The sequence below is a fragment of the Syngnathus typhle genome, linkage group LG5 (assembly GCF_033458585.1).
Source record: "Syngnathus typhle isolate RoL2023-S1 ecotype Sweden linkage group LG5, RoL_Styp_1.0, whole genome shotgun sequence".
In the NCBI taxonomy this organism is placed as follows: Eukaryota; Metazoa; Chordata; class Actinopteri; order Syngnathiformes; family Syngnathidae; genus Syngnathus; species Syngnathus typhle.
In genome coordinates, this window is record NC_083742.1 from 18,557,382 (window position 1) to 18,575,671 (window position 18,290).

Below are 18,290 nucleotides of genomic sequence, written 5' to 3' on the forward strand. Positions count from 1 at the left end.
GGCGATGCGAGGGCCGCAACGCGGGCCGCTGTGCCGATATGTAGAATGGGTTTTGAGAATATTCCCCCCCCCCCCTCGACCCCTCCCAGATTGCCTCAACGCCGGCTGGTGAAGGAAACGAGCCTCGTCATTATAAGGCAGGAACATTTCACCCCCAAAGCAATAACTCTGCTCTGCCGGCATGCACTCCCTTGTCCCCCCCATTTGATATTGCTCGCAATCCCGAAAGATTTTCATTGTTGAGGGTAGTGTGCGGGGGTGTAGGGTGCCCCGCCCCCCACTCTCCCCCACCCTCATCCATCCTCCCATTCCCCAAAGACATACCTGTCTGTTGCGTTCATCCATAATCCGCGTGATCTGAATCTTTTTCCTCCCCATCGTCCCCGTCGCTTTCTGTCTCTCCTCTTCCCAAAGAACTTTATGCTTGCTTCACTCTTTTCTTCTTTCCTCTTCTTCTTTCTCTCTCGTTCTTTCTCACTCACTCGCTCTCTTTCTCGCCGGCTTTCTATTTGTTCCAATCAACTCAAAGATCCCAGCATCTGTACCTGCAAGAAAGAGAAAGAAGAGAGGGAGGGGGAGGGGGGGAGCGGATGAGCATTAAATGAAATGAAATATGGCAAAATACTGAGGGGAATGAAAAAAAATATATGAAAGTGGCATCATGGCAGCCACTAGGGAGGGCGAAGAAAGACAAAGAATCTGTCAACAATGTGGCTGTGTTTTTCACTGTCGATATCATGCAAATCAGTTTTTGTTTCTTTTGGTCTCGCTCTCTCTCTCTGCCGGCACAGGCTACGAGAGGAGACAGCGCTGTCAGGATCTCGCCTCGTTCACAGAGACTTTGACAGTGTTTTGGAAGTGGCGCTAACTTAAACGCTCTAATCAGCAGCACTGTAACATTAGCTGCAGACTGAGCAAAGCTTTTTACTTGCTCCTGTAAAAGTTCACTGTACTGACAGTAAAACTAGCATCAGGCTTTACCCTGCTTCAAATTGTCAGATGAAAGAATTAGATGTGTTTTTTTAAACATGTTGGAGTTAAAGGTTATCCTGGGTGAAGCGGTTTGTGCGTTTAATTAAAAAAAAAAATCAGTTTGTTTGGATTTTTAAAACAAACGGTAATGAACGGTTGCTATGTAGCTGTTATGCTAGCACCGCGTAAAAACATTTTAGTGAAACGATACACTATCGGTGGAATTCAGATGGAGAATTGAACTCTACTTTGTCCCTTTCTGGCTCAACAAAAAACACAAAATAAGACAAATACTTTGTCATTTTAGGAAACAGCATTCAAACAAAATGGCGGACTTGTTCTTGGTTAAAAGCCACCTAACTGGACTTTATGTTTCGCGCGCCCCAAAAAGTTTGCATGACTGTACATGTGTGTGTTCTTTATTTGAGCTTGGCTAAGCCCGATCTTGAGCGCATCTCTCTGGAGGTGCTTAAGTAGGCCAACCCAATCTATCTGAGGGAGGAGCACAAGAACTGTTGTTGTGTTTTCTTTTGACAGTAGAGGTGATAACGTCCCTCGTTATGCAAATGAGCATCCCATTATTTAAGCTCAGTGCAATGCAGGGAAGCTGTCAGCGCCATCACATAAAAATAAAAAAATAAAAATCCTCCATCTACCCGGCCTTTTTTCTCCATCTTTGCTTTCTTCTCTCCTTTCTGAACCAGATTTCCGGCACCTGGCAGCACGAGCATCAGACATTGATGTGTGAGACGACACCGCTTCACCAAAAGACATGACAGTCTCTCTCTCTATCACTTTTTCTCTCATGCACCCTTGCTCTCTTCCACGTTCTTCTCACATTCTCTCCTTTGCACGCACACACACACACACACTGTACTGCACTTCCTTTACCCCCACCCAGCTCAACTCCCCCCTAACCCGACTCCATGTATTTATTGAGTAACATGCATGAGAAAGCAGAAGAATGCTTTAAACCCCCGAGGTGAACACAGCACACAGCTACGCACTTGACCTCTTTTTTTCCAACTAGTAGGACATTGATAATGAAAGTATGCAATAGGGACATTCGGCGAGGCCCGCGCGCACGCCGGCAACGCGGCTTTACACGCAACATAAAACACGGCAGTTTGCAGAAAGATAAGCCGTATGATGTGTGCTCACTGATGGAGATAAGCAGGTCACCAAAAACATAAAACTGCAAGAACATACAGTGGACACCTATTTGACGTATAAATAGCAAAAGACAGATTTGAAAAAAAAATCAGATTTCAAAATTCTTTATCAAACCAAAGTTTGCATCCCTGGTTGGAAACACTCACAGTGTACCTAATGAAGTGTCTGCAGGTAGAGTTCAGTGAACATTAGTTTAAAAAAAAAAAACTTGACATCTGATTGTCTGCAAACCTCAAACGGGAAAAATGGGATGTAGATACAAAGCATCTTTGGCAGTTGGGGAAATAATAATAAGATCTAAAATAACTCTGCCAGTTCTAAGGAGGCAATCCAGAACATTTTTGTGCAAACACGCCCATCGTTAAAGACAGAAAAAAAAACAAAGTGATGCCCTCTGGAAGGAAACAAAGAGGGATGTTGTCAGACAAACAGGGATTACAAGCCAACTAAGATGCTTGGCACAAGAAAGCCAGACGGGCGTATCAATCAAGCCAGCAGCGTACCTCAATCACGGGCTGACAGCATCACCCCCTCCCCTGCCTTTGTAGTCAACACTCGCCAGCTCGGGCAGGGCTCCAAAAAGCCAGGGGTTACTCGACTGATCCCTGCCTCCTGGCCTCTACCACCTCCTCCTCAATCCTCCCAAAGCACTTGTGAGCAGAGCTGAACCTCTCAATGTCAACACCCGCTGGGGCAACACCTTAGGCCTTACGTAACATTAAGACAAAGCCCGTGTCCTGAACATTTAATCCCTACTTTTGGCTCCCAGTGCTAACCATGCGGCACTCCCCCGAGGAGAAGCCTTGTGAGCGCTCCCCTTAAACCCCAACCACCACCTCCTCCTTTCATCCCCTCGCACTTTCACCACCTTTACTCCTCCTACACATCATCGCAAGCACCCCCTCCTCTTCCTCACACCTGCCCCCGTCCCATATGAGTGCCAGGTTGCTTCTGGATCTACGCACATTGCCCACCAATGGCATCTCCTCCTCAGCCTCCCCTTGTGGCGATCAGTTAACAGATTACAGAGCGACTCGCTGAATCCAATTTGGCCCGTTGAAGCCAAGGAGGGGAACTGCAGTGGAAACAAACGCCGCTTAGTGAGCGCGGTCACGTGGCGCGCGGCAGTAATCCTCCAGAGGAATTTTTCACAAGGGACCTCTGACCCGGTGAGGGCAAGTGAGGTGAGGGAAGGCCGCAAAAATAGACCTTAAGGCATGGAACGTATCTGAGATGATGAATAATTGGAAGGAGGCCTTCAGTAGTAGGAAGCCAGAAGGACAACAGTTGCTCCTCTGCTTGTTTAATATCACGGCGCCGGGGGCTCGGACGGTTGACGCGAGAAGGGGTTGGCCGACGGAGAGACAAACAGATACATACGTAGGAGAAGGAAATAGAGTGAGGCAAAAGCAAAGGATCTTTTGAACAGGCACCGGGCCTCTCCAGGGGGAAGGGAAGCGCTGTAGCCATGACCCTCCCATCTGTTAAGCAGACGGACAGAGAGACCGAACCAGAGAGATGAAGGTTGGGGGAGGATGGGAGAATCGGAGAGTGAAATTCAGCACATAGATCTAATGAGCGCTCGTTCTCTCGCCGTCTCCGAAGCGGGAGCTGAGAGGACGATGAGAACACCAACACTCCAGTGTGCACCGCAAGGCTCGATTCTAGGTCACCTCTCTCCCAAGCGTTTAGTCGCTAAAAACTAATACACACATTCTAATAGACAGTCTGGGGGATGCCTGTTAAAATGGACCGAGTCTGGGCTTACGCAACAGCGTTGCGGTGTCGGTCCACCATTGTCAGTCTAGAATGAAGTTAAAACTTGCTCTGAACTTCCTAAAGAAGAAGCTAAAGACGCATCGCAATCATTCACCGGATTTATTTCTGCATTCAGAGAATTGCGCGGAGGGAAAATGTTGAAACCGAAAGTGACACTTCTGTATCACGCAACATTTCCAGAAATCTGCTGAGTTGGGTATTCTCAAATTCTCTACAGGTTATATACAGTGTGTAGCAAATTGGGTAAGGTGATTTATCATGACAGGATTTATGATGTTTTTCTAAGAAACCCCACCTCGGGAGTATGGACTCATCCGCACCATATCGTACATCTGCAACGCATTTGTGTATGTGTCCTGAAATATATACCTATGTTTATATAAATACATATACATATTCGTATATATTACCAGTAACCTCTTATCCTCTGAGGAAATGTGGTTATAAGGATTTGAACTAACATTTTACACTACAGTAAGTCAACCTTTGTCGGTGTATGGTACATTCAATAAACATGCTCTCTTTTTAAATAAACTCATTTCCTTGAAGGGGGGTTAGGTGCTTTTGTATCATTTTGGAAATGAAATCGGAATGTTCTGTTCTCGCTCGAGCGTTTCTGCCGAACGTTCTTATTTTTCTTCTACGGCTTTCCTCTTTGTTGTATCTCTCGTCTGCCAGTTTACATGTGGATTTTGTTGTAGCGCACGTACGTGTACATTTCGGAGGAAGAATAAGCGGCGCACTTGGCACACGTGGCGCCTCCGAGGATTGATGGAGACGGCACCGGCAGAAATGAGTAGATCCGGCGAGTCAATGGCCACGCAGCATGGGAGAGAGAGAAGGAAAAATATGCGCCGGGTCTCATTGTGCCTCTAATGTCATTAGCGCCGGTGACTCGTCTATGTGGGACGTAGCGTTTGCCGTCTGTCACGACGAGATAGGTACGGTGACGAATGGCTAGCGCTACTACTTCTACCTCCTCCGTTTTCCCTAATGTCTATATCTTCTCCGAGTGACCCGAAGCTGGGTGGTAGCCCACGCGTAGGTGGGCCTCATGCGGCTTTGAATTGCAGCAGATATTAGGGCTAATTTAGCATGTTAGCGGCTAAAGAGATTAGCAACATGTACACCCGGGGGATTAGCGTGATAGCGGCGGATCATCTTATAATGTGTTCATTCTCCTCAGTGAAGGTTTGAGTTAAACCTGAATTTGAATGTTTGTGTATGTGCGTTGGTTTGTGTGTTGAAAAATATTGGAATATATTCCCGCTTGTCTCTTTCTATTAGCTGATGATCTATTCTGATCATTAGCAAGACAGCAAGGTTTTCATGCACATCCAATTGTCAATCTCCATGTACCTTAGAAGTGAGACGACTGTCTATTGAAAATGACTTTTATTTACATAGTCTTACACTCCTAACTGGGACTGACATCACGGGGGAAAAAAAAACACCATCAAAAGTATCTTCTCAAGTGCTGAACTCTTCTCGACACCTCCGGCTCAAGAAGTTGTTCAGCTCAACTTAACTTGAAATTGAATTGATTGTCATCCTAATGAGACTCTTCCAGCAACGTTTCCCTTCTTGTGCCTCACTCTGTGAAACCCAAAAGGGTCTTAGAGGCCAGAAAGACAGGAAAGATCATGGAAGGATGTGACATCAGCAGCCCAAGACAATCAAAGTTGTTTCCTTTCTTAAATCTCTTCAAACCAAAACTTAAGACATGTACGCTTCCTCACATGAGTTACAGAAGCAGTAAAATCGTGTGAATGCAGATTATTACTCGACATGTTGACTTCCCCATAAACTTTATTTTAAGCATTTTGCTAAAAATATTTCCATGAAGCAACTGATTGTGAAAACACGTTCACGGAACCTCGACGCAAACAAAGCAATTCGTTTTTTTTTCCCCTATTGTCCATAAATAGAACACTTACAAGGAAGTACAATATAATAAAGATCAGACCCAGTTGGAGTCACTTGAATGAAGAGTGCGACATAAGATGAGATCACAGCTTGTGACCTAATAATTAGTTAGAAGCGTGGATCAGAAAAATGAGTATTCAAACATCTGGGTGGGGAACTTACAATCTTGACTGTGTCATGTGTGGCCGGAAAGAGCATTTGATATGGCTGGCCGCACAATTTCAAACCCAAATAAAATCATGTCATCCACATTCACTGCCATTGACGCATATAGACGTCAAATTTGTATTTTATCTTCATTATATCTTGTTCATGGTAAACCCAGTCAATTCAAACTCATCTTAGTAGTCTTTCAATTGACACCTCCTTGTCTTGTGACGTTCTCAAAATGCTTGCCCTTATATCATTTTTTGATACGTGGAGAGTTTGGAAATGCGAGCCTTCGTGCGGGCATCTCACTCGGCGGCAACAAACAGTCGATGACAAAAGCCGCCGCCATGTAGACAGGTAGTCATCCGTCAGAGGCAACGGCCAGACAGGTGAGAGCCATCTTTCCATAGAGCCTAGCGCTGACTTCCCCAAGGACGCGGTGACTTGACACAATGCGTCAGCCCCCTCTCTGAAAGCAGGCCAAGGGCTGTAAAATCCACAGCTGCTGGGCCAAAGGCAGACAAGCTAGAGGACACACACGTGGAAGTGAGGAGGGGGGCATCAAGAATTAAGAGATACGCCTTTTGGGTTAGAATTACCCAAGGATGGGACCCGTGCAGCTACTGAAGTGAATGAAATTCCGGGTAATGGTGAGTTGTAGATTTATTATTAATTATTATCGAGTCTGTCGATTCAATGTTGATGTAGGTGTTTTCGTTCTTGAACATAAAGATAAGAATTAGTTTTGTAAAGTATGTGTTGTCAAAAGTACAAGTGGAATTGTGTAATTTGCATGCCAGGCCAATAGGTGGCAATGTAAAGAAAACACGCAGCTGCTTATGGGGCTGATTCTAAATACGCTTTTAAATACTTTTATGATAAAAACAATTCAAAAGTGTTTTTAAGGCATCCAAAAGTCATTTGTAAAGTAAACAAAATCAGATTTTTTTTTTTTTTTCAAAGCCATGTGTTGCAACTGTGATGTAAGTTGACGTCCAGCAGCATGACCGCGGTTTCTCTCCCTCTTCCTCTCTTTCTTTCACTCCCACCTTCCTGTCATTGTTGGGCCACTTACTCATGCTCTAAGTCACCTCCTCAAATCAAGACTCTCCGAAAAGCTGAGTATGAAGAGATGGGCTCCTACGCCCCACTTGTCTATTGTGTTACAGAAAAAAACAACAATCTCATAAATAAATAGCTAAAGCAGTTACGAACCAACACCCCCCGCCCCCCAGCACGCCTAATCCCACCAAGAACAGCCCCAAGTCATGTCACGACACAAAGCACTGACATATTCACCCGATTATGTTCTCTGCCGACAATGTCTTTGTCGTCTTCAGTGAGTGTGGGGGAAGTAAGGCAATGAGAAGTGAGACACGTTCCGAAGACCTGAGCCCGTGAACACCCCCACCCCGCTCCCCTCTTCAACCCAGCACCATATCATCACCAGCCATGGCGATGAGGGTGATGATTTCATCACACCCCCAGCCCTGACTCCTCCTGGCTGCCACAGTCTTCTAATCACCCTAATTAAAAGCTTTGTTCATTTAGAAATCTCTGATGACAATTTGTTTCACTCCCCCCCCTACAGCAGTGGTAGCTGTGAAGAGAGGAGAATTAAATTTGATCTTCTGACAGCAATTATTAAATGCTCCCTCCTGGCCTCAATTAAGGCCCGCAGGCTAATGCTAACACTGCTAACCTTCATGCAGCCACGAGGTGCACTTCCCTTTTTCCGTCGCCGGCTTCGTTTCGTCACCTCTTTCCGCACGGGCGCATGAGCGTCGCCTCCGAAAAGAGACACGCTGCTTTCGGGCGGTGGGCTCGTTTGCATCGTAGCTAACGGGATGGGTGAGGTGAAGAAGGATTTTCATTCTTGGGTATTTGTGGTAACTAAGTCAGTAAATTGGCAATGGCAGGTCTACTGGGAAGTTTCCCCCCTTAATTCGTTAATCAGCAAATTTGGCCTCTGCAATAACAACAAAAAATGTTGAATTGTGCAAATTTGTAGCTGACCGAGATCGGCTGAAATGTATTTATTTATTTATTTATTAGATTATTATTAAATGATTTAATCCTTTTGAGACATGTTTGTAGCAAATGGCTCTGACAGAAATATTAATCCAATCGAATGGTGATAATTTTTCACATTATTATTATTTTTTTAATTCTTGCTAGGATGTCACTTTGCATGGTGTGACAAGTGACAGTCACAGGGTGGGTGTGATTTGCACAGAAGTAGACGCTTGCACACTCGAGCAAGGATGTCCTTCATACTGAAGATACGACCTTCTGTTTTTTTTTTTTTCTCCTCAGGTCCCTTTGCTCTACTGGCAAACCGAGTAACCTAGATTGTAACGTATCAAGAGGCGAAAGAGATTGAGCGCTGGTACAGTCGGGCATTCAAATTAAAAAAAAAAAAACATTGCAAGAAAAAAATGCTTGTTTTGCCTTTTTTTTCTGCTTTCTGATTGATAATTGCGAGCATTGTGCACATCATTAAACACTGCCGCAGTGTTTGCTTAAGCAAGGCTGGTGTTATGTTTCCAGGCGTTGTCTCACCACCACACGCGTAAACTTGATACACAAGCAGCAAACTGAATTCATAATTAATGCCACTCATATTCTTCTGTTTCAATCAGAAATTGATCATTTAAGATGCCAAGAAACCACATTTTGAGGTAACTTGCTTTCTTCAGTTGGAACTGTGCTTTACAGTTCCCTGGGGGGATGGGAGGGGGGGGGGTCCTGTGTGTGTGCGTGTAGAAAGGTTGTCTGGAGTGTGGCGGGCGTGTGGTGGCATGACGGCACCTACAGATGAGCCTCTGTTTAGGGGAGTGGCCCCCACCGAGGCCAAAACCGAGCCAGGCCCAGCCCAAGCCTCTCATTAGCCGCTCCTTTTTGGAGTGGTTAAGAGGGGAAAGAAGGGGGGGGGGGGTGATGTTACTGGCGAGGGACTGGCAGCACCAGCGTCCTCCACTCCCTGCGCCATCACACGGCGACCTCATCAAAGCGAGCGCTCGTAATTTGTCACAGAAAGCAGCCAATTAACATATGTTAAGGAGGAGGGGAGGATGAGGAGATGGGAGGAGGGGATGGCGGGTAAGAAAAAAAAAAAGATAAGCTTATGATTAAAGAGTCTGCACAGCTGCATGGAATCAAAATGGCAAAAGGAAGAGACCTCAGCGCTAGTAATCTGATAAAGCTTACTGTTACTTCAGCCCCATACGCAGAAGGGGGAAGGTCGGCTGGAGATTGAACTAATGCAGACAAACAAATATCAAATTACCGCCGGCCGCGAGGCTCCGAGCTTTGGCAGAGTGCCTCGGGCTCACTGTGTGGCTACACGGACCCTCGGCCACCCTGCTGTTTGACCACGCTCTATTTTTAGCTCCGCTCACACCATTGTGTCGGAGCGTTCTGCTAAAACTTCCAGGAATGTCCAAATACTCATTATCGTAACGGCAGGTGCACAGCGATGACGTCATTTATTGTTTCTTAGGCGAGTTCCATTGTAAATTTCCATTCCGCCCTTGTTTGGTTTTTCCCATCCTAACTGACACTGTTATTGTCGATGTTGTTGGAATATCTTATATGAGAGTTTGCCTTGTTGTCGCAGCGCGGTGGCAGGTTGAATGCATTAAGCAGCGCCCGCCGATGCCATCCTGTTATCTGTCGTCTCGCCGGCGCGCCTGCGCTTCGTCTCCGCGCCAGCGACTGATCGCACGAGGCTGACGAGCCAGTTTGGGTTGTATTCTGCAGCCGCATTCTTTGCTACGTGTGATTTGACGCGCACAAAATGTCAAACAATAAAGAGGTGCGGGAAGGAAGCGTTGAAAACTTTGGAGTGTTTTACGCAATTGAATGCAAAATTACAGGGGGGAGGTTTTTGCTCCATCACAATGAAAGGTATGACTTTGATGCCCTGCAATGAGGAAGCAGTAGTTACGCACGGGTAATTAAGACAATTATTAATCATTAAAATAATTAAATGATACAGAATGGAATAAAATGTTACCACCGTCATTGTCATCTCAAAGTATGATTTGTTTTAAATACTTACTATAAATAAAGGCATTTGGTGATACATATTTTATTTGAGCAGCTAAAATATTTCAGTAAAATATATATACACTACCGTTCAAAAGTTTGGGGTCACCCAAACAATTTTGTGACCCCAAACTTTTGAACGGTAGTGTATATATTTATTTAGATAATTATTTATAGATTATATATATAATCTTCTGTGTAAAAAATCTTATAAAATATATGTATACTTATATTCATAGATTATTTATAATCTTATACAAAGATATAATTTATAATGTTTAATTCATAATATTTTATTATAATAATATTTACACTACCGTTCAAAAGTTTGGGGTCACCCAAACAAAACGGTAGTGTATATTTTTTAAATTACACATGTTGCCTTTTCAATGGGGTTTAGGTCTGGGGACTTAGATGGCCAAAAGAAGAGGCTCATTTAGTGTCTGTTGAAGAATTCTAAATCTAGAAATTGAATTTTCATTTTCAAGCCAGTAATTGTGGGGGACACGAGAAGTGAAATACATAATTTGCGTCACTGACAAAACTACAAACTTATTCAACGTGTCAACAAAAACTAGAAAATATCACAAGGCTCTTGTGGTGAATGTTGGGAGTCAATGCATTCCTTAAATTCACAAATGGCAGGGAGTAAGTATCTGGAATCCCCCCCCGGCTCACACTATATGTATAAATCATGCCAGCTTCCTTTTTCCTCTTCCTCTCTCCTATCTTTGCCATCAAGCATCCATCGTTACTTATTTATTCTTCCTATTTGGGAAGTAAAGAGTGAGAGTGGCGGGCCGAGAAGAGTTGTTTGGTTCACAAGGTTTTATCTTCTGGTTCAGCGACGGGACCTGGCCGCCTGGACTTCCCCCAGCGCCGCTACCATCATCTTCATCATCAACATCATCGTCAGGAGCTCTCAAATCCCTCCGCTACGAAGACAGCTGCATCGTTCACATAACCTCGCTTGCCCCCTCCCAGTGCTCCGCCACCGCCGCCCCCGGCTAATGATAGCAGAGCATGTCCCCTTTCGCAAGGCTTTTTTTTTTTTCCACACAAACTCACAACAAGAAACGATGTGGGCACACAACACACGACCCCTCTCGCGCTTTCTCCTCCCCTTCATTTATTTTTCTCATATCACTCAATTCCTTCCCTCAAAAATCCCCCTTGCCTTCTGACCCAAAGAAGGCCTGAGAATGCTCGACAGCCCCCACCCACCCTCAACACACACACACACACATGACGCACACTTAAGCGGCCCTCCGATTCCATACTGTTTTCTCTCACTGTGTTCACCCCTCACTGCAAGTGACCTGCATCACAGCTGTGTGTGGGAACTTGCATGGTGGAGTGTGTGAACGCGTGTGTTTGCACATACCTGCACACGGTCACGATGGATGTGTGATTTCAGTTGTTGGTAAGGCGCTTGTTGTGCCCATCGCTTTGCCGTCCCACCCACAGTTGCTCAACTTCTCCGTCCTGTCACACTCCCACCAAAAAATAGGCCTAAAACCGAACCGTCCAAAAACCAAAGCGACATGTGCCACGGGAAATAATGTAAATCTGAATAATCGGTTAAAGACAGCCCAAAATATTTACAAAATTCTTTAATACAATCTGGATAATTAAAAAAAACAAAATCTACATTGGAGCTATTTTTAGATATTGTGCAACAACGGTAAGGAATGCTTTTATGCACAACTCCGACAATAACAAGTCGGTCTGCTCGGCAACACTCTGACAAGTTTGGGCAACATCGGCGAATCATCCTTTCAAAAGTCAGGCTTTTCAAATAAAAGCATTTAGGATTAACGCGCATCCATTGCAGGGAATGTGTTGTTTTGGAGTGGATATATGAAATTTAGACGACAATCAACGAAGACCCAATTGTCGAAAAACGTGCGGTTCCACTCAATTATATAAAGTATTTAAATCGTGTGTGTGTGTGTGGCGGCGGGAGCGCTGGCTTCTGTGACTCCTACTGTGCATTATATCAAATAAACAACGTATTACATGTGTACTTAACCAAGAGGAGCTGCTGAGCGCCAAGGGCTAATCCCTGTTATCGTTTCAAGCATTTCTCCCTTGATTAGGGAAGAGGAGCCCAAGATGGTTGAGGAAGGCAAGTGAGGAGGCGGCAAATAGAGAGCGAGAAAAAAAAAAAAAAAGGCATTTGTGTTAACTTCCCACATACTATCCCTTCTCACTCTGGTTTGGCGCACTCGCTAGCCTCTCTTTGCCTTCTTCTCATTCTTCTCCCTGTGGATTTTGCACTGCTCTTCCTTGTTTTTCGACCACCTCTCAGAAGTGGGTCATCGACGGGCAGCGTTTTGAAGAACATGGGAGAAGAAGGAGGGGAGAAGGAAAAAAAGCCTGTTCTTTCGATGAGAACAATCTGAGACTTCTTTAACAAGTAGCCCGCTTATCAAATTAAGCTGTCAAAAGCACATTAATAACAGGCAGCTCAATTCCCTTCACACACAGAGGGGATGTGAGGGGGGGTGGGTGCATTGGAAAGAAAGAATGATCTCTCTCTGGCTGGCTGTGTGAAAAAAAAATAAAAAAACAACAAAAAAAAACAAACACCAAGGGCACTAATGATTTTCACAGATTCTCGCCTCTCTCAGTCTGTATATTTCTTTTCTCAGGCCAACTTTTGATATGATTATTGGCCATCAATTCTTTTTTTTGGGGGGGGTCAGTTGAAGAGTACGGCACATTTAAAGGGCAGATAGCAAAACAATAACCCCGCATTGACTTGGAAGAGTTATTTAGCCGTTTTATCACTCCAAACGTGAGGCGACGAGAGAAAGTTAACACGCTTGACACTGCTCACATGACATATGCCTGAGATGCAGAAACAAAATTAACACTTTGGCGCGCAGATGGCAGGGAGGAGAGAAAAACACCCCGTGACCTCGCATGCCGAGTCCAAGTATCATACTTCAGGACTCTGGTCTAATAAATGTCTCAAATATAAATACATAAATAAATGAATTGAGAGGAAAAAGAAACTTGTGGTAAGTGTACTTAACGCTGCTCAATCCAATTGTTCACATCTGTGTGTGTTGCTAACCAAAATAGCAGCACCAATCAGGGTAGGAGAAAAAATTCACTGAACTTCCTCAATTTTACACAAAAGTAGTACCGTAATTTTCGGACTATAAGTCGCACCGGAGCATAAGTCGCACCAGCCATAAAACGCCCAAAAACGTGAAAAAAAAACATATATATGTATATAAGTCGCTCCTGAGTATAAATCGCCCCCCCCCCCCCACCCACCCAAACTATGAAAAAAAACGCGACTTATAGTCCGAAAATTACCGTAGTCTATTTTAAAGATATATTATTTTAATCTAGCGTCATAACTGAGATATTTTTTTTTTAAATGAAAATATGTATCTGGAGTTGTAAATGCACCTACACAATGTGGATTTGCTTTTGTGTTGCCGCCACATCCTTGTAGTCCGTGTCCCTAATTTCCTAACACCAACTATTTTTTTTTTCCCTTGTCAGATTTTCTCACACCCTCATCCTGTTTGCGCGGCTCCCAAGGGGGGCCGTTTGTAGCGAGCCGGCCAGCGGCGGATGGATGCGGCCGGCCGGCGAGGAGGCCCTGGGAGCCAAGCCGGGAGCAGTGACAGGTATCTCCCACACTTGCTCGGCTATTTTTAACAGTCAGGCCAGCGGAGGGCCGAAAATAAGTCAAGGGGCCATTTTTATCCCACACCATCCTGGCGACGCCCCTTTTGGCTTACTCACACCAGCACACACTGTGCCAAAAAGTTAACTAGCAAAGGGGGGGGGGGGAAATCTCACTAAACAATGGAAGTGTCACTCTATAGCGCACATGCACGCACACACAAGCGGCAGACAAAAGTCAATATCAAGGCTGAGCTATTTCTGTAGAGTGCACTATTTAGGAAGTATGGGCCGGGTGCCAGCATTCTCCTCTATCGTCTGGGCGCTATAGAAGCCTCACCTCTTTCCTCTCTCACCCACTCCTCACCCTTTTTCCACCCGACCTTCTCTCCATTGTCAGCCTTCTCCTACAAGGCTATTTGTTTTTCCACCGAGTGGAAGGGCAACGCCAGCCAGGTGAAAGCATCTCAAAGCCATTCAAAAGAGAGAGAGGGGAGAGGGAGGGAGGGAGAGAGAGAGCGGGCCCCCACTCTGGCCAGCTTGAAGTGAGGCGCGGGGCTGGAGTTTCAAACAAAGTGCCTCCCTCATTCATTATACATGCTCCTCCACTGAAAATCTTCTTCCGCAATACCATCTCTTCTCCTTTCTCTCCATTCACCCCCCCCCCAACCCTCCACCGGACGGAGCATCCATAAAGTATGAATGAAATTAATGACATCATGAGCTGCACTTTTTTTTTTTTTTTTTTACTGGGGGGGCATGCTTCATGGAGCTACTGCACACAAGCCAGACCAAGACTGCTGTACTGTAAAGTTTCACTTTCTGGAGGGCCAAGCGAGCAAGCTGGCTTCCAGTCTGGGAACGGCCCAGATGACGGCGGAAAGGAACACGAGTGTGGACTTTGGCAAGTTGAAGCCTCTTGTTCGAGACGGGGAGCGCCCGCCGATTCTCAGAAACGCCAAAAGATTCGTGAATTAGCGCCGTAATATTGTCCGTCGCAACGGGAGGAGATTTACAGCTTTTTTTTTTTTAGGGAGACAGTGGCAACAAAAAGGCTCAAAAGTCAAAATATTTTCCCCTCTTGGATTCATGTGTCAACACAAGATGGTCTAAAAATACTGGATAGCGGTGGCGCAGACGAGACGCTTCGGATGGATGCGTGCTCGTGCACAGAGCCACCTCTGTGCGTCTCGCCGGACTACCGGATGATTCCGCTACGTCGCAGGCGTGACAAAGATAAATTACAGAAACACTTTTCAAGCCTTGTATTTCGATGGCGAGTGGAGTCGGCGTTGCCACAGGTGGGCCCCTTGTGACATCATCATGGCTTCACGCATGGACAAACTTGAGCTCCACACAATTCATGCATGTCATATCTAAACAGATAAACACATCTGTGGTGGTCCAAGATAAGCAAAATGTTGAATTTCTCAGGAAGGGAGGCAAAGACGTTTCTTCACTAGTTTGTTAGCTCATTTAAAAAAAATAAAAAATCGGAATTCCGAGCCTGTTCAATATTTAGAGCGAAATGTACAAACTCGTGTAAATGTTTCCTTTGTCTTATCATGCACAGTCCAACAACTCCCTCCTTTCTCTTTCTCCCTATCCAAATATTTCAAGGAGCCGGCCGGCCGGCCTCCAGCATGGTGAGAGGTGTTTCGGGTGTCTCTTTAGGTGGGCTACTGCTGACGATACCATTGTGTGGTCAGCCCGCGGCTGCCTGCGGACCACCCAGCAGGCTGCCGCCGCCGCCGCCATCGTGACCGACAGGCCAGGCAGGAAACAGGAAACAGGAAGGAGGAGGCAGGACGTCCTGTTCAACCAGATCGCCGCGTTCGCTACGACATCACTCTGGCGTCATTTTAGTTCAAAAACAGAGTGGCGTGATTAACCGAGGTATGTTTTGATTTTTTTTTTTTTTTCCCCTCCCCTCAATCTTTCTCATTTTCCTTTCCAACTTTTTTTTCAGATGCCAATAGAGACGATGGGGCTTTATTATTTTCAGTACGCACCAGCAAAAAACTCGAAAGGAAAAATAAAAAATAAAAAACAAAGAGATAAACATTTCCTATGTGCAAACAGAGACAACAAACGCACAAAGGCAGCAAACACAAAGCAGCCGCAAACAAAAATCAACTTTAGGGAGAAAATATTCTAAAGTGTGTTTTACAATACAATTAAACATCAAAGGCTGCTCTATTCCGCTGTGATCTTTAACACCCTAGTGAACAAGCCCCCCCACTCTCGCCCCCCACAAACACACAGACAGAACGATGCTGAGCACCAGCGCTAATTACTAGACAGAGACACTTGGCATCATTATGTAAAAAAAATAAATAAAAAATAAGGACATTTTTTAAATGTACGCATTCACCCTAAACGACACACGAGTGCTATTTCTGTTATAATGTTTGAAACGACAATGCAGCCAGTTTGAAGAAAAACCGAGTCTCTGATTTCATTAGTCCCAATAATAATTTCATTATGGGCATAAAAGAAAAAAAAAAAGTGGGCCGGCCTTGTGTAACAAACGACATAACAAGCCCTTTAGTTAGTCAGAAACTTTTCATCTGCTTCAAAACAGCCGGTGGCAAATAGTTGTTGGTCCAAACTATCTTAAGAATGAACTTTGTTGTATCATTTCGAGCTTGTGATTTTATTGGCGCTCAACCTGTTCCTCATGATTTGATTCACTTGACTCCTCTCTCACCTTCTCCTTTCAGCCAAAGCGGAATGAAGTCCAATTACTGTACTTTGATATCTCCCGCCACATCTTGCTAACCTGCAGTTTGCAAATGAGCATTCTGCTGATGGTTAACTGAGCAAAAGCCCTTCCAAAATATTTCAAGCACCGTCGGAGGACTTTGAGAAGGGGGCTACTTTAAAGCCACGCAAAGGGGGGGCTGATGAATTATTTGCTTAAACATGAGCGCCTCTGATGTTTCTATGAAGCTAAATGTTTTCATAGATCTGCTTTTCCATGAGGAGCCAATTGTGAAATGTCCTTTTTTTTTTTCACTTAGCATATTTTCGGCGACATTTAAAAAATAATAAAAGAACCGCTAATTTAGCTCGCTAAGGAAAAAAAAATCACCTATGCTCAAGTCTTAAACACACGCGTGGACACACACAAAGTTCTTCCTTTAAGTAAAGCCTCACTGAGCCCCAAGTGTACAGCAAAGTGCCCTGACAATCGGCTCAATGCCCCGGCCAATCACAGGGCCACGTGACCCTCTAATCCTTCTCCGAGAGGGGCAAGTGCGTGTTGTCATTGTTGGTTTTGTGAATCAGCGCCCAAAATCCCACGATTTGGCCGCAGGGAGAAAAAAAAGGGGGGGGACAAAAAGTAGTCAAGACAGTGTTGGGGTGTTTGAGCGTTAAGGGGACAGGGCATGCTTTTTGTCTGTGTGTGTGTGTGCGTGTGTGCTTGCACGGGGTCCTTCAGATTACAGTGCTTGGCTGACAGAGTCCTCAGTGTGTAATCGTGGGTCCACATGCGAGCACTCACCTTCCTCTGAGCGGATTAAGCCAAGTCCCAAGAGAGCAACAGGCCAGACAGGACAACTTCATTGACCGTGGCCACGGGAGAAGGGTGGGGGTGGGGGGGTGCAATGAGACTAACTAATATTTGGCTAACACTAAAACTATTTTCACTGTAAAAGTAAAACAAACAAAGGGGGAAAAAAACTTTGACAAGATTGAAATGTATCCTGATGGATCAATTACATTTTTGAAATCCAATTTAGAGGCTGATGTGCTGTTGGAGATGTCGAAGAAAAAAAAATTCACACTTTAAAATTAATTGTTGCGTTTTAAAAAAATATGTTGTTGACTCCAGCTTTCATCAACTGCAAAGGGTCATTGGAACAAAGGGTGTTTTTCCTGTTTTAATCCAGTGTGTGTGCATAATAACCGCGAGAGTGAATGCAATAAGGAAGTTCTACGGCTGCTTTATAATTAAACATCTGCTTCGGGAATTTTTAAAATATAACTGTGGTCATTTGAAAAAAATATTTATATATACAAATTAATTTCTAATGTGTCAGCCATTCAAAGTTGGTGGGTCGATTAAGGTAATTTTGTTAAGACTCCGATTTGTATGAGACGACGCTAAACTACAAATAAAAGAAACTGAATACAAGTTCTTTTTTTAAATGATCCATTTTATACAGCCTGAAAGGGCCATCATTGTCATCACTTTGGTATAATTGACCTCTTCTCTATTAATATTTATCTATGCAATATCTTATTTTCAAATTTGATCAGGACTGTTAGTTTAATTGTAAAAACCACAGTCTTTTTTTTTTTTAAATTAGTGCACCAATATGTTTACACAGGTCCAATTAGATTGCTTCCAGTGTCTTTGGTCAATATTCCAATTCAACTTTTAGATTCAATTACAATTTGATTCAGTGCCCTTCAAGAGAGGGTCCGTTTATTTTCACATAAAGTCAAGTTAACAATTAAATGTCTTACCGATATGAGTTATGTTCTATCAGCTTTATTCTTTATTTATGATTAAATCCAATAAAGTGCATTTGGTTGACTTTAACGTTGATGTGCGCGCCTGCATGTGGACACGATGAGCCTAA

At 44.4% G+C, this 18,290-nt stretch overlaps 1 protein-coding gene across 16 annotated transcripts in view; it reads right to left on the reverse strand.

The window, feature by feature from the left end:
• Nucleotides 1–18,290, reverse strand: part of mef2cb (myocyte enhancer factor 2cb) — a 71,159-nt gene that overhangs the window by 31,973 nt on the left and 20,896 nt on the right. For 15 of the 16 annotated variants that reach the window (XM_061277919.1, XM_061277927.1, XM_061277926.1 and 12 more), the window contains one exon: nucleotides 325–545. In XM_061277919.1, coding sequence (XP_061133903.1) covers nucleotides 325–378 — 54 coding nt within the window. In that variant the 5' untranslated portion in view covers nucleotides 379–545. Of the gene's footprint in view, nucleotides 1–324; nucleotides 546–11,434; nucleotides 11,456–18,290 lie in introns of those variants that run through there. The other variant, XM_061277920.1, reaches the window with a different exon arrangement.